Source organism: Salvelinus namaycush, chromosome 8 (genome assembly GCF_016432855.1).
Source record: "Salvelinus namaycush isolate Seneca chromosome 8, SaNama_1.0, whole genome shotgun sequence".
In the NCBI taxonomy this organism is placed as follows: domain Eukaryota; kingdom Metazoa; phylum Chordata; class Actinopteri; order Salmoniformes; family Salmonidae; genus Salvelinus; species Salvelinus namaycush.
In genome coordinates this window covers 3,347,203-3,363,630 of record NC_052314.1, presented here as the reverse complement: position 1 = coordinate 3,363,630, position 16,428 = coordinate 3,347,203, and the positions used below count along the sequence as shown (strand labels likewise).

The 16,428-nt window shown below is 45.2% G+C and overlaps 1 protein-coding gene across 1 annotated transcript; it reads left to right on the top strand.

Moving 5' to 3' along the window:
- Positions 1 to 878: 878 nt before the first annotated feature.
- LOC120051713 (aggrecan core protein-like) lies at positions 879 to 16,060 on the top strand. The gene is made up of 18 exons (XM_038998601.1): positions 879 to 951; positions 1,422 to 1,805; positions 2,382 to 2,556; positions 2,828 to 2,955; positions 5,982 to 6,275; positions 6,668 to 6,967; positions 7,194 to 7,368; positions 7,960 to 8,087; positions 8,328 to 8,621; positions 8,925 to 9,026; positions 9,491 to 9,765; positions 10,537 to 11,425; positions 12,740 to 12,856; positions 13,115 to 13,273; positions 13,953 to 14,035; positions 14,721 to 14,865; positions 15,466 to 15,648; positions 15,969 to 16,060. The coding sequence occupies exons 1-18, from the start codon at positions 879 to 881 to the stop codon at positions 16,058 to 16,060; spliced, it is 3,996 nt and encodes a 1,331-aa protein (XP_038854529.1).
- The last annotated feature ends 368 nt before the right edge of the window (positions 16,061 to 16,428 follow it).

The window sequence follows — 16,428 nt, the reverse complement described above, 5'->3', positions numbered from 1 at the left end:
CTGGTATCACACAGTACACAACCAGCCTATACTGATTTACAAGGGGCTGGTATCACAAAGTACACAACCAGCCTACCTCTCCCGAGTGGCGCAGCAGTCTAAGGCACTGCTATCTCAGTGCAAGAGGCGTCACTACAGTCCCTGGTTCGATTTCAGGCTGTGTCACATCCAGCAGTGATTGGGAGTCCCATAGAGCGGCGCACAATTGGCCCAGCGTCGTCCAGGGTTTGGCCGTCATTGTAAATAAGAATTTGTTCATAACTGACTTGCCTAGTTAATTAAAGGTTACATTTTTTTTAAATACTGATATACAATGGGTTGGTATCACACAGTACACATCCAGCCTATACTGATAGACTGGTAGACTTTTGCCTGTGTGAATATGGTGGGACTAAGGGGGGAAAGGAGCTGTGGTGTATGGGAGCATGAATAGACTCTGCTAAAACTCTTCCCACCAGACCAGCTGGAATCATTCAAACACAGAACAGCAAGTGTTTGTTGTCTAATTAAGGTTTTTACACACCTTTGAAACCCATCAAAAAATATCTAGCCATTCGCCAATCAATAATATTTTCATTTACAAGTCTTTAAATGTGTAAGGTTGTGTCATTTGGTCAGAATCAAATCAAATCAAATCAAATGTATTTATAAAGCTTTTTTACATCAGCAGATGTCACAAAGTGCGATACAGAAACCCAGCCTGAAACACCAAACAGCAAGCAATGCAGATGTAGAAGCACAGTGGCCAAGAAAAAACTCAAATGTTTTCATTAATGTGCTTCATTAATTAAAAAAAAAATTCATTTCAGTCAACCAGTCAACCATTTCAGACAACCATTTGTTTTAGTGACAGTTCTTTCTTCCATAACAGGTCAACCATGATCACCTTGCTCCTGCTGTGTGTGTGTCTTCCCTTCATCACCTCAACTATATCATTTGAAGACCCCGGCGGTACGTGTAATCTGACATCACTATAATTGATCCCTGATCAAACACAGATAGATGGGTGTAAGAAAGGTTTCGCACTCCCACTGCTTTCATCCAATCAGATCCAATCCACATCCAGGAAGGACCAATGGAAGGATGCGTTGCATTCAAACAGGGGAAGGTTGCAGTTCTAGCTATTCAAGCGGAGCTCCTGTTATAAACTGTATGTGTACTGTCCACCACCGACGGCAAATGTAAAAGTAGCAAGGTTTTTAGTCTCTCCGGATAGGGTTTGGGATAATGTAGGCAGATGACATGACTCTACTTTACTGAAAAGAAACAGCCACTACGTCCACCATATTACTTCACTTCGGCAAACATCTTCCTGCGTGAGCTACTCATGAGCAGTGTGACAGTTAGAAAGTATCTTCCATCCAAGTAGATGCAAAATATGTTGTAAAAAAAAAGAAGGTATCTCATACTCTCCTCCCCAGATCTGGACAGTAACCTGAGTGTCAGCATTCCCGTGGAGGTGCCGCTGCGCCCTCTGATGGGCGCCAAGGTGGCTGTGCCCTGCTACTTCCAGGACAACATGGTCAACGACCCCGGCACACCCACTGTCACCCCCCTGTCCCACCGCATCAAGTGGACCTACGTCACCAAGGGCAAGGCCACCCTCATACTGCTGGCGTCGGAGGGCAAAGTTCACGTGGAGACGGAGTACCTAGACCGGGTCACCATGCTCAATTACCCGCTGGTGCCCACCGACGTCACCATGGAGATCACAGAACTGCGTGCCAAGGACTCGGGCACTTATCGCTGTGAGGTCATGCACGGCATCGAGAATAACTATGACTGGGTGGACATCCAGGTTCAAGGTATGCACCCTAACCAAATATCAGGGTTATTGGGGTCAATTCTCTTTCGATTCAGTCCATTCTGGAAGTAAACAGAAATTCAAATTCCATGGTTTGCTTAATTTTTATTATTTTTTAAAATATTATATTATATGGGGAAGAGTATTGTATAATTAAGCAATAAGGCATGAGGAGGTGTGATATATGGCCAAAGTACCATGGCTAAGGGCTTTTCCACGGCTGTCAGCCAATAAGCATTTAGGGCTCAAACCACCAAGTGTATAATGTGCTATGAAAGTGTGTAAAACTCCTCCACAGTGAGTACACATCTTATGTAAATCAGTAGAAAAGGATTTTGACACGGTTGGGGTCAATTCCATTTAGATTCAATCCATTCAGGAAGTAAACTGTTTCCAATTCCAAAAATTTGAATTTGAATTTCAGTTTACTTCCAGAATTGATTGAATCAACATGGAATTGATCCCAACTGTGTCAAACATCCTCTTACTCATCCTGTTATACACAAACCAATCCTCTGAAATGGAATAATACTCAGTATAATATGACGGTGAGGGCGATGTGTTCTCTCCTCTCCAGGTATTGTGTTCCACTACCGAGCCATCTCGACACGCTACACTCTGAACTTTGAGAGGGCCAAGGCTGCCTGTATCCAGAACAGTGCCACCATCGCCACCCCAGGACAACTACAGGCAGCCTTTGACGATGGCTTCCACCAATGTGACGCCGGGTGGCTCTCTGACCAAACAGTCAGGTAATTGTGATATACTAAATTGTGTACTGTCGTTACTGTTTTAGGGAAACCATCTTTGATGTGTTGGCGCCCAGTGTGGATATCCAGTACAGTAAAAATTAAGAAATGAGTTCAGCCCTGAAGGGTTTCGTGGGGAATGTTATTCTAGAGCATGGGTTGGCATTAATAAGCAAAGACATGTTATAACCATTTGGGATTAAAAATAAACAAATTGACGGCGTGACGTGTATGCATTTTTTTTCTCTTTGCCATCTTACGCGATCTACTCAAGGTACCCCATCCATGAGCCTCGTGAGGGTTGCTTCGGAGACAAGGAGGAGTTCCCGGGAGTGCGAACCTACGGCTTGAGAGAGGTCAATGAGACCTATGACGTGTACTGCTTTGCACAGAAGATGTCAGGTACAGTACACTACGCTGTAGCTGGTCATGGTCATTATACAAGCTGTTTTGTGGTGCACATAGATAAACATCACTATTAAAGTAGAACTGACAGCATTTTAGCAACATGAGATCTTATTAAAATCTGTTCCTATACACCTCCAGGAAGAATATGACACCTTAAAAAAAAAAAAAATCTAACAAGCAAGCACTTAGATAGTCATTTTTCATACTTTCATAGAATGCTTGGCAATGACATTTGCCAATGAAAATTCTAACGAAATATAGTGTGGGAAAGCGGCCATGCATTTGGACAATTAATAGACACTGCAGTAAATAAAACCTAATAAAAACATCTGTCTTGTCCAGGACCGGAGTCTACGCAGACCGGTGTGCCATAGCCAATCTGAACTAGTAGGCCTATATGCACATTAACCATTATTAAAGGCTTACATGTTTCCCTGTTGCAGGTTTTATTTTATTTGATCAATTATGAATTAATTGTCAAGCTTTAAAAACCGAATCTAGACTGCAACATAGCCTATTAGCCACATTATGACCAGCCTATTATTACGTAAGCTAGCCTATTAGCCACGTTATGACTAGCCTATTATTACGTAAGCTAGCCTATTAGCCACGTTATGACTAGCCTATTATTACGTAATCTAGCCTATTAGCCACATTATGACTAGCCTATTATTACGTAAGCTAGCCTATTAGCCACGTTATGACCAGCCTATTATTACGTAAGCTAGCCTATTAGCCACGTTATGACTATCCTATTATTACGTAAGCTAGCCTATTAGCCACGTTATGATTAGCCTATTAGCCACGTTATGACCAGCCTATTATTATGTAAGCTAGCCTATTAGCCACGTTATGACTAGCCTATTATTACGTAAGCTAGCCTATTAGCCACGTTATGACTAGCCTATTATTACATAAGCTAGCCTATTAGCCAAGTTATGACCAGCCTATTATTACGTAAGCTAGCCTATTAGCCACGTTATGACTATCCTATTATTACGTAAGCTAGCCTATTAGCCACGTTATGACTAGCCTATTATTACGTAAGCTAGCCTATTAGCCAAGTTATGACCAGCCTATTATTACGTAAGCTAGCCTATTAGCCACGTTATGACTATCCTATTATTACGTAAGCTAGCCTATTAGCCACGTTATGACTAGCCTATTATTACGTAAGCTAGCCTATTAGCCACGTTATGACTAGCCTATTATTACGTAAGCTAGCCTATTAGCCACGTTATGACTAGCCTATTATTACGTAAGCTAGCCTATTAGCCATGTTATGACTAGCCTATTAGCCATGTTATGACTATCCTATTATTACGTAAGCTAGCCTATTAGCCACGTTATGACTATCCTATTATTACGTAAGCTAGCCTATTAGCCATGTTATGACTAGCCTATTAGCCATGTTATGACTAGCCTATTATTACGTAAGCTAGCCTATTAGCCACGTTATGACTAGCCTATTATTACGTAAGCTAGCCTATTAGCCAAGTTATGACTGACTTGTGATCATTGCTATTGCTAGTTCGATTGTATTGACATTCCCAGCCTTAGTTAAACAGTTGTCCGTTTTCGTTCAAAATATTGAGTAATTGAAACTGAACCAGTGCATCCCGAATGGGTGATGGCAGCAAAGAATGTTCCAGGCCTGCTGTGATTTACAACCTGATAGCAATATTTTGGGACTATGAAGAAATCTATTGGTGAATTATATTAATCATACATTGAACTGCATCCATCTATTCTGCCAACAATCACAGTATTTTTTGTCAAACCTCATAAAAGTTGGTTTTGAAAAATAAACTGGGAATTTGATATTTTTTACTGATATTATGAATAACTGATAGTTTCATATGTGCAAAGTAGTTAAAACCATGTCAGTTCCACTTTAAGGGATTTATAACAGCTGTATTCAATAGGTGGACCGCAGTCCGGCTCCGTACCCACAACAAGGTCAATACGAGAAAAATACAAAAACAATAGGACTGTTTCATATATACTGAACAAAAATATAAATGCAACATGTAAAGTGTTGATTTCATGTTTCATGAGCTGAAATAAAAGATCCCAGTAATTGTTCATACGCACAAAAAGCTTATTTTGCTCAAATTTTGTGCACACATTTGTTTACATCCCTGTTAGTGAGCATAATCCATCCACCTGATAGGTGTGGCATATCAAGAAGCTGATTAAACAGCATGATCATTACATTCGCATGCGGACTGCAGGAATGTCCACCAGAGGTCTTGCCAGAGAATTGAATGTTCATTTCTCTACCATAAGCCGCCTCCAAAGTTGTTTTAGAGAATTTGGCAGTAAGTCCAACCGGCCTCACAACCGCAAACCACATGTAACCACACCAGCGCAGGACCTCCACATCCGACTTCTTCACCTGCGGGATCGTCGGAGACCAGCCACCCGGACAGCTAATAAAGCCAGACTAAAAAAACAAATTCTGATTGGCTGGCCTGGCTCCCCAGTAAGTGGGCCTATGCCCTCCCAGGCCCACCCATGGCTGCGCCCTGCCCAGTCATGTGAAATCCATAGATTAGGGCCGAATGAATTTATTTCAACTGACTGATTTCCTAATATCAACTGCAACTCAGTAAAATCATTCAAATTGTTGCATGTTGCATTTATATTTTTGTTCAGTATAGTTGCTGTGTGTGCTGTGCTGTGGATGACTGCAGTTAAATGGGGATGAATTTTGCTTCTGCTCAGTGTCAAGACAGCTCCCTCAGCTTTGAAGAACAGAGTACTCTCCTCAATTAGTTATCTGTTTCTGAAATGATTTTACATTTACATTTTATTCCTTTAGCATATGCTCTTATCCAGAGAGGGATTTACAGGAGCAATTAGGATTAAGTGCCTTGCTCAAGTGCACCGATTTTAACCTCTTCCCCTAAAAACAAGTATTTTTACTAGCATTAGTTACCGCAAGGACAATTGCTGCACTTTTATATCTGTCTGTTTGACCGCCTACGTCTGTGTTTCTCACTCTTTCCCTTCCCCAGGCAGAGTGTTCTACTCCATGTCCGTGGAGAAGTTCACCTTCTACCAGGCAATGGACCAGTGTGCCAAACTAGGGGCCAAGCTGGCAACCACTGGGCAGCTGTACCTGGCCTGGAAGTCTGGCATGGACGTGTGTAACGCGGGCTGGCTGGCAGATGGAAGCGTCCGCTACCCCATCAACATTGTCAGGCCCCAGTGTGGTGGAGGACTACTGGGAGTGAGGACCGTGTACCTGTTCCCTAACCAGACAGGCTACCCCTACCCGGACTCCCACTATGATGCTATCTGCTACCAAGGTAACCCAGCCACCAGATTATATCTGAAGACTGCATATCAAATCAAATCAAATGTATTTATATAGCCCTTCTTACATCAGCTGATATCTCAAAGTGCTGTACAGAAACCCAGCATAAAACGCCAAACAGCAAGCAATGCAGGTGTAGAAGCACCTATCCCATAATGCACCACCATTGCTGTCGATCTCTTCAAGCTTGAACTACTGCACTTGGTCAAGGCACCAAAAATTGTTTAAAAAGAGGTCACAAGTAAATTGTTATAGTGTTAAAAAAGAAATCACTTCCTTATACAGCAAAAAGGCACTGTGGATTACATGTGGTGTGTTAAAAAGTTTCCAGTATGATAGAGTGTGGCTTTAACTTTACCTGCTGCCAATGATCTAATTCATTAGAGGACGACGGTGCAGTCAAGACCACCCCGTTCCCAGAGGTGGCCACCATCACAGCCAGTCCTATGGTCTATCCAGGGCTAACCACCACCCCTGAAACTGAGGCAAGGGGGGAGGTGCTGACCCAAGCCCCCCTGGACACCATCACCATGGCACCGACCTTACCCATCCCACCCAGTGTGACTGACACGGTTACGAAGGTTACCCCGGTCGTGGGGGAAGAGATCATTAGCAGGGTGACAGCTAAACCTGATGTGGGCTTCGAGTTCCCTCATGACAATGACACTGCCATGGCTCCTACAGGTTAGTGGATTGTGCCCCCCAGGTGCACGTTTTGGCTTTTTCCCTAGCACTATACAGCTGATTCAAATAACCAACTCATCATCAAGCTTTCATTATTTGAATCAGCTGTGTAGTTCTAGGGCAAAAACCAAAACAGGCCCCAGCTTATCCAGATCTCTTCCCTGCTTTCTCTCCCCCTAACCCTCTCTCCGTACTCATCCCTCCCTCCTTCCCTCCCTCTCTATAGGTGTGGTGTTCCACTACCGTGCTGACTCCCGTCGCTATGCCATGTCCTTCGTGGAAGCCCAGATGGCCTGTCAGAGTGTGGGTGCGGTCATCGCCAGCCCTCAGCAGCTTCAGGCAGCCTACGAGGCAGGGCTCCACCACTGTGATGCAGGCTGGCTCAGGGACCAGACCGTCAGGTGAGATAGATAGTGTGAATCTCAGTAGTCAAAAGGTGGCCCTCTCAGTAGGGTTACAAAATTCTGCAAACTTTATTCATGGTCCTGGGTTTTTCAGAAATCCCTGTTGGAGGATTCCTTGGAGAATTCCTTGGAGAGTTCCTTGGAGAGTTCCTTGGAGGATTCCTTGGAGGATTCCTTGGAGAGTTCCTTGGAGAGTTCCTTGGAGGATTCCTTGGATGATTCCTTGGAGGATTTCTTGGAGGATTCCTTGGAGGATTCCTTGGAGGATTCCTTGGAGGATTCATTGGATGATTCCTTGGAGGATTCCTTGGAGGATTCCTTGGAGAATTCATTGGAGAATTCCTTGGAGAATTCCTTGGAGGATTCCTTGGAGGATTCCTTGGAGGATTCCTTGGAGAATTCCTTGGAGGATTCTTGCATATTCCCTTATGATTCCAGAAATCTTCTGACTGGGATATCTGGGAAATGTTGGAACTTTGGGAACATTTCCTGAATGATTAAACTCTACTTCTAAGACTGCTTTTCTTAAAGAGGACAGAAGTGTGACTGTTTTCTAACCACACATTTACCACCAACCCTGACCTTCAGGTACCCCATCCTGTCTCCCAGAGACAAGTGTTCAGGAAACCTGGAGAATGTCCCAGGGGTGAGGTCCTATGGCCTGAGACCTGCTACTGAGCAATACGACGTCTACTGCTATGTGGACCGCCTCAAGGGTGAGAGACATGGCCCCTCATGGATCCTTATTATTCTGCTGCTTCTTCTTCTTCTGCTTCTTCTTCTTCTTCTTCTACAGACCTTAACTGCAGATGTAAAGTTATTTATTCTTCTTCTACAGTCCTTAGCAGAAGATGTAAAGTGATTTCGTCTTCTTCTACAGACCTTAGCTGCAGATGTAAAGTGAACCATCACTCCTGAGTAAAACCACCTGCTCTCTCTTCTCCCTCACTTCCCAGGGGAGCTGTTCTATTCCAGTGACTATGACAGCTTCTCCTATGAGGAGGCTGTAGCCCACTGCCAGAAGCTCAACACCACGCTAGCCACCACAGGGCAGCTCTATGCCGCCTGGAGACAGGGCTTCGACAAGTGCCGTCCAGGCTGGCTGCAGGATCGCAGCGTCCGCTACCCCATCCATGTCCCAAGGCCCCACTGTGGAGGTGGCAAGGCCGGGGTACACACCATCTACGCCTTCCCCAACCAGACAGAAAACCCAGACCAGCACTCCAGATACGATGCATACTGCTTCAGAGGTATGAGTTTGGATCTGTTCAGAGTCATGGAGAGAGTTGCGAAACCCACCAAAGTTTGTGATAATTACAATCTGTGACAATTAGAGGAATTCTTACCAGATTGTGTAATTTACTTAGAACTCTTGTTACCAAAATGGTTCCTGTTAAATCTCAACTGATTAAGCATACATTTATATAAGGCTCTGTGTCAATCCATTGAGAAATAATAGAGACACCCATTGAGCCATAAGCTTTAATAATGACAAATGCAGCCACTGTTAAAAGTGTGAAAATGATATTGTGTTGGTTTTCTTTGTTTTGTAGCTGAACGTGTGATTATTCACACTGAAACCAGACTCAACGTTACTCTAGTTGTCGAGGAGGAAATTATCAACATGACAACCAGAACAGACCTATTGACGCCTGGTAATATATATTTTTATTAAGAGGTCTACAATATTTCTATATCCCCACTAGTATTTCCTGTACATGTATCCTGCCGACTACAACAAATGTAACAGTTTTGGTAGCCTAGTGGTAGCCTAGTGGTAGAGTGTTGGCCCGGTAACCAAAAGGTTACTGGGCCAACGAATCCCCGAGTTGACAAGGTAAAAATCTGTCGTTCTGCCCCTGAGCAAGGCAGTTAACCCACTGTTCCTCGGGCGCCGAAGACGTGGATGTCGATTAAGGCAGCCCCCCGTACCTCTCTGATTCAGAGGGGTTGAGTTAAATGCGGACGACACATTTCAGTTGAAGGCCATTCAGTTGTACAACTGACTAGGTATCACTCCTTTCAGTTTCCTTTTGCCTCTATTTCAATCAGAATGCACAAGCTGTATTGTAGTCAGTGTGTAAGTATTACATGTTCTTCTTCCTCTGTGGTTTCTCAGGGAGCCCCATCGAGCCACCTGTCTCTGTGGTTGTGTCTGGTTCAGCCTCAGCTGATCATTCTGCCAGTGGTAGTGGCAGTGGAACTCCTGGCCATAGTGGATACACATCTGGTAGTGGAAGCGGCGAGGGCTCAGGGTCTGGCTTCCAAGTCACCTTCGAGGGCAGTGGACCCGTCTTGTCCGGCTCTGGCTCTGGAGATCCTCAGGAGGCGGGAGAGGGGAGTACCACTGTCACCTACCCCCCGAAAGTCGGGTCCGGGGATAGTGGGTCTGGGGTGGGAGAGTTCAGCGGGTCTGGGGATAGTGGGTCCGGGGTGGGAGAGTTCAGCGGGTCTGGGGATAGTGGGTCCGGGGTGGGAGAGTTCAGTGGGTCTGGGGATAGTGGTTCCGGGGTGGGAGAGTTCAGTGGGTCTGGGGATAGTGGTTCCGGGGTGGAGGTGGGAGAGTTCAGTGGGTCTGGGGATAGTGGGTCCGGGGTGGAGGTGGGAGAGTTCAGTGGGTCTGGGGATAGTGGGTCCGGGGTGGAGGTGGGAGAGTTCAGTGGGTCTGGGGATAGTGGGTCCGGGTTGGGAGAGTTCAGTGGGTCTGGGGATAGTGGGTCCGGGGTGGAAGTGGGAGAGTTCAGTGGGTCTGGGGTGGGAGAGTTCAGTGGGTCTGGGGATAGTGGGTCCGGGGTGGAGGTGGGAGAGTTCAGTGGGTCTGGGGATAGTGGGTCCGGGGTGGAGGTGGGAGAGTTCAGTGGGTCTGGGGATAGTGGGTCCGGGTTGGGAGAGTTCAGTGGGTCTGGGGATAGTGGGTCCGGGGTGGAAGTGGGAGAGTTCAGTGGGTCTGGGGTGGGAGAGTTCAGTGGTTCTGGGGATAGTGGGTCCGGGGTGGGAGAGTTCAGCGGGTCTGGAGATAGTGGATCCGGGGTGGGAGAGTTCAGTTGGTCTGGGGATAGTGGGTCCGGGGTGGGAGAGTTAAGCGGGTCTGGAGATAGTGGGTCTGGGGTGGGAGAGTTCAGCGAGTCTGGGGATAGTGGGTCTGGTGTAGGAGAGTTCAGCGAGTCTGGGGATAGTGGATCCGGGGTGGGGGTGGGAGAGTTCAGCGGTGGGCTACCGTCCAGTGTCCTTCCCCACTCGGGTAGTGGCAGCGGTGTATCTGGGGACCTGAGTGGTAGCGGGGACTCTGTCATCATCATTGTGGACAGAGAGATGGTGGACATCTCCAAACGGCAGCCCACCGGACAGGAGTTTGGACAAGGAGGTGTGGACATCAGTGGCTCCGGAGGAATGTCTGGATTGTATGGCCTCTTCAGCGGGGATGTTACCAGCACCTCTGGTTACGGAAGTCCTGACATATCTTTCACGCATTCAGGTCTCATCGACCTGACTGATCAGCCCTCGGGAGAGCAGGAAGTCTCTGGCTACCAGACCTTCTCTTCTGGTTTTCCAAGCGGTTTCCCCTCCGGTTTTCCATCCGGTTTTCACAGTGGCTCTGGATTCCCATCCAGCAGGGACAAATCCCATTCAGGCCACGAGGTCATCTTCCTGACAGATGACGGGATGATGGAGGTGAAGGCACATCAAGGGGAGCAGAGTCCGGAGCAGGGACGGGGTTACGTAGAGGTCAGTGGAGACAGCAGTAGCCAACATGAAGGGAGCACCTCGGCCAGTGGGCTCTCCCTGGGGGAGTCACCATTTGCAGAGGGCCTGTCTGTGGTGCTGCTGCCTGGTTCAACCATGACTTACCCAGAGAATATCGGCAGTCTTGGCAACACAGACCGAGGGGATGACCTGGATCTGGTGGAGGAAGGCCAAGAGCAGAAAGGGCTGGGAGGTTCCACGGAGACAATCTATGTCACGGCACCATCGGCAGTCTTCTCTAGCATGACGACAGCACCCGCCGTCTCGATGGTGACCCCTGCTGTGGTGGAGGAGCCTGCTGTAGTGTACGGTATGTTGCTTAAAGGGATAGTACAGCAATATTTTATCACTTGGTCATATCTTACTTTAGAGGTGTTCTATAGGTCAGTAGTTACAGCATGTATACTAAACAAAAATGCGACATGCAACAATTACCAAGTCTTTACTGAGTTACAGTTCATATTAGGAAAGCAGTCAACTGAAATAAATAAATTAGGCCCTAATCTATGGATTTCACATGACTGGGCAGGGGTGCAGCCATGTGTGGGCCTTGGAGGGCATAGGCCCACCCACTGGGGAGCCAGGCCAAGCCAATCAGAAAGGTTTTTCCCCACAAAAGGGCTTTATTACCGACAGAAATACTCCTCAACACCCAACCCCCCCCCTCAGACGATCCCGCAGTTGAAGAAGCCGGATGTGGAGGACCTGAGCTGGAGTGGTGACACGTGGTCTGCGGTTGTGAGGCCGGTTGCACATACTGCCAAATTCTCTAAAACGATGTTGGGGGCAGTTTATGGTAGAGAATTGAACATTAAATCATCTGGCAATAGCTCTGGTGGACATTCTTGCAGTCAGCATGCCAATTGCATGCTCCCTCAAATCTTGTGACATCTGTGACATTGTGTTGGGTGACAAAACTGCACATTTTAGAGTGGCCTTTTATTGTCCCCAGCACAAGGTGTACCTGTGTAATTATCATGCTGTTTAATCAGCGTCTTGATATGCCACACCTGTCAGGTGGATGGATTATCTTGGCAAAGGAGAAATGCTCACTAACAGGGATGTAAACGAATTTCTGCACACAATTTCAGTGCATGATAGATGGGACCAACACTTTACATGTTGTGTTTATATATTTTTTCAGGATACCTGAAATAGCACAGTCCTAATGTATATAATATGTCATGTAGTCTACATATTCTACCACAACCAGTTATTATTCTTATTACCATGATACTCCTTTTTCTTTTACTTGTTCTATTTTTGATTTGACATTTCTTTATTATTGATATATATTCTGCACTGTTGAGGAGAGCTTGCAGGTAGGCATTTCACTGTACCGTTTATACCTGCTGTATCCTGGGTATGTGACAAATCAACTTTGATTTGATTCTCCCAGTAGGCTCCACTCTGTCTCAGTATAAACTCCATGAATAAGAAGACAGGGAGAGTGGCTGGCTGCTGAGACTGACTGGCCAGCGGCTGTATAATACTATTTAGCTATACGCCATTGTTTACTTTGCTTTATCCACCTCATGCTAACAGCTAGTAAACTACTTCCCCCCTGGTTAGCATATTTATCTAAATCAACCCATTATTTATTTGACCCTTGCCCTCTTTCTAGCTACTACTGAACCTTGTGAGCCTAACCCGTGTGGAGCAGGCACCTGCTCTGTGGAGGATGGCGTCGCTTTGTGCCAATGCCCACATGGATTGGCTGGAGAGGAAAACTGCAGCACACGTGAGTGCCACCGCCATGTGTTAAGAGATGTATTGACATGATTGTAAGCCCGCATATCTATTAAAGATGATCAAGTTATTCTTTTGTTCAGTGTTTACATGCAAATTAAAGTTGCCATGTGCCACAACGTATACCGTTAGAGGGGGGGGGGGGGGGGGGGGGGGGGGGGGGGTGGGGGGAGTTGTATCAAAATCAACAAATATCGAACATTCTAAAGTCAATTTGTTAATGTGTCGATCTATCTGTCCGTGTGTGCAGCGGTGCAGGGCTGCGCCGAGGGCTGGGTGGAATTCATGGGGAGCTGCTACCTGCACTTTGCTGAGAGAGACACCTGGCCTGACGCTGAGCAGCGCTGCCAAGAGCTTAACGCCCACCTGGTCAGCATCACCTCCCAACAGGAGCAGGAGTTTGTCAACTGTGAGTAAAGAGATAGGATGTGTGCGGGGAGGGGGGGGGGGAATTACTGTTGAGATTCAGAACAGTAGAATACAACAATGTCGAAATGTGTTTGTGCCTCAGCAGTTTTCCCTCTTATGTCAGTCACTCAATTAGCCATGTCAGCTAACATTTTAACATTAGTAAGTTAGTCTAGAAAAATCTACCGACCGGGCATGCAAGGCACAAGCCAAGAGGCCCTGACCTCCAGGAGCCTTGACCTCCAGGGGGCCCCCATTGATTTTGTTAGTCACTCTTACTCAGATATCATACTAATATGGCATAAGTCATGGCAAAATGTGTAGAATTGCAGGAAGTCATGGCAAAATGTGTAGAATTGCATGAAGTTAGTTATACAATTGCGAAATGTTCACTCAACATCTTGGCAAAATGTGTAGAATTGGAGAAAAGGGTCTTCAAAACTGCAACATTTTCTCTACGCTCATGCATGGCAAAATGTGTAGAATTGCCGGAAATGTACGTAAAAACGTAAAAACTCTCCGCCATCGAGAGGGGCCACTAAAATGTTTTGCCTGCCAATCTCGCTTAAGGCCCCCAAAAGGCTAGGGCCGGTCCTGTGTGTGTGTTTCAGTTATTTTAAGCACAGACATTAACATATCTGATACATACATGACAGTTCACTGCTCTCTTCACCATCTAGCTAACGCTCAGGACTATCAGTGGATTGGACTCAATGACAAGGACGTGCAGAATGAGTTCCGCTGGACAGATGGCAGTCCATTGGTAAGTTTTTTGTTGTTGTCCAGTTCAGGTATCGCCCTACTCTTATCTCCTACTTTACTTTGATTTTATGTGCATTGCAATGGGAAATGTTCTCTGCAAATGAAATAGAAGAAGAAGAAAGGAAGAAGAAGAAGAAGAAGAAAGGAAGAAAAAGAAGAAGAAAAGAAGAAGAAGAAGAAGAAGAAGAAAGGAAGAAGAAGAAGAAAAAGAAGGGAAGAAGAAGAAGAAGAAGAAGAAAGGAAGAAGAAGAAGAAAAAGAAAGGAAGAAGAAAAAGAAGAAGAAAGGAAGAAGAAAAAGAAGAAGAAGAAGAAAGGAAGAAGAAGAAGAAAGGAAGAAGAAAAAGAAGAAAGAAGAAGAAGAAGAAGAAGAAGAAAGAAGAAGAAGAAGAAGAAGAAGAAAGGAAGAAGAAAAAGAAGAAGAAGAAGAAAGGAAGAAGAAGAAGAAGAAGAAAGGAAGAAGAAGAAGAAGAAAGGAAGAAGAAAAAGAAAAAGAAAGGAAGAAGAAGAAGAAGAAAGGAAGAAGAAGAAGAAAGGAAGAAGAAGAAGAAAGGAAGAAGAAAAAGAAGAAGAAGAAGAAAGGAAGAAGAAGAAAAAGAAGAAACATTTTAATCAGCATTTGACTTGTTAATTCCATTTGATCCTACTTTCTAATCAAACAGTCCTATTTTGATGTGTTCACATGCAGGAATTTGAGAACTGGAGGCCCAACCAGCCGGATAACTACTTTAACTCCTGGGAGGACTGTGTGGTGATGATCTGGCACGAGAACGGCCAGTGGAACGACGTGCCCTGCAACTACCACCTGCCCTTCACCTGCAAGAGTGGACCAGGTAGGAGCAGGGATTAGGGGTTGAGGTTCAGAGGGCACAGCACATTCTTTGGGTCAGCTGTCAGTCACTGAGCCAAAAGGACAGAGAAATAGCACTAGCCTTGATGCTTTTTTAAATATAGGGATGTCTGCAGGTGCTAGTCATCACTATGCACCAATCGGGGTTAATCAAGTGTTAAATGAAGTGTTATAGCTGCAATTTGTAATTCTCGTTGAAAGCAAGTCTAAGAAGTGGTAGATCTGTTCTATGTGCTATATTTCTATGCTTCTCGTTCTTAAGTTTCGTTTTTGCATCTTTTTCTTTTGGTTTTGTACACCAGCTTCAAACTGTTGGAAATACAATATTTTTTGGGTTACTGAAAATATATTTCACAGCGGTTTGGATGGTACAGTGATTCTCTACACTATACATTGCTTGTTTTGTCATATAAACTGTAATTAGGAGAACCATAAAAAAAATGCAACCAGGAAATGGCGGAGCAATTTCTGCATATTGCACCTTTAAACATGTTAAAACTGTGTGTTAAACATAATTGGTACTTGTAGGAAACACATGATGATGATCTTGGCAAATTTTTCTGGTTTCCCCTTTTCTTCCCAGTCATGTGCCACTCGCCCCCAGAGGTGGCCAACGCCAGGCCGATGGGCAGCAGAAAAGACCGTTACCCTGTCAACTCTATAGTCCGCTACCAGTGTGACGCAGGCTTCATACAGCGCCACCCGCCTATTGTACGCTGCCGTCCCGACGGGCGGTGGGAGGAGCCCCAGGTGGAGTGTATAGAAGGTGAGTCTGACCTGCTCCTTGTTAAGTCACCGGTGTCTCGTCCACTTCCATCCGAGATCAGCATCTAATAACCATGCAGATGACATCACACATACTAACGGAGTAACAACACAGGAGACAAAACATCAACACGAGAAATATAGGCATCATGAGAAATAACATCTCTAGGGAAACAAGTCGATAACATTACAGTAAAGTAGGTGAGTTGTGAGAAACTGTGAATACCCCATGCACTATGGAATTTCCTTATTCATTTCTCTTTTATGGTTATTCAGCAATATTTTCATGATGTCATCAAAATTCGCCTCTCTCTCCCTCAGCCGGTGCCACACCCAGCAACAGACGACACAAGAGGACCATCAGGAGACGGTCTAAAGCAGCCAACAGTCAGTCACGGAGGAAGCTTCTCTAAGCAGGACTGAAGGGACACACTAAAAGAGAACCAAATGGAGCACTCTTGTAGATAAACGTTGCTACTCAACGCCATTTTGCATGACCAAAAAAAAAACACAACGTTCCAACCAGGGATGGAAATGGAAAACAAGTTACTTTGGGAATCCAAAAAATCCTTGAAATGACCTAAAGCAAATTTTTTACATGTCAAAATGATTTAATTCCCCCAGTTCCACCCCTGATTCCCATCACGTGTGTGTATATATATATATATGTATATATATATATATATGTATATATACATATATATACACTGCTCAAAAAAATAAAGGGAACACTTAAACAACACAATGTAACTCCAAGTCAATCACACTTCTGTGAAATCAA

What these genes read in the sequence shown, in the direction of transcription:
- LOC120051713 (XM_038998601.1), top strand. Translation starts at nt 879, where the DNA reads ATGATCACCTTGCTCCTGCTGTGTGTGTGTCTTCCCTTCATCACCTCA. An exon ending in CGATGCATACTGCTTCAGAG is followed by an intron (nt 8,622 to 8,924) that starts GTATGAGTTTGG and finishes TTTGTTTTGTAG; the next exon opens with CTGAACGTGTGATTATTCAC. An exon ending in AACAGACCTATTGACGCCTG is followed by an intron (nt 9,027 to 9,490) that starts GTAATATATATT and finishes GTGGTTTCTCAG; the next exon opens with GGAGCCCCATCGAGCCACCT.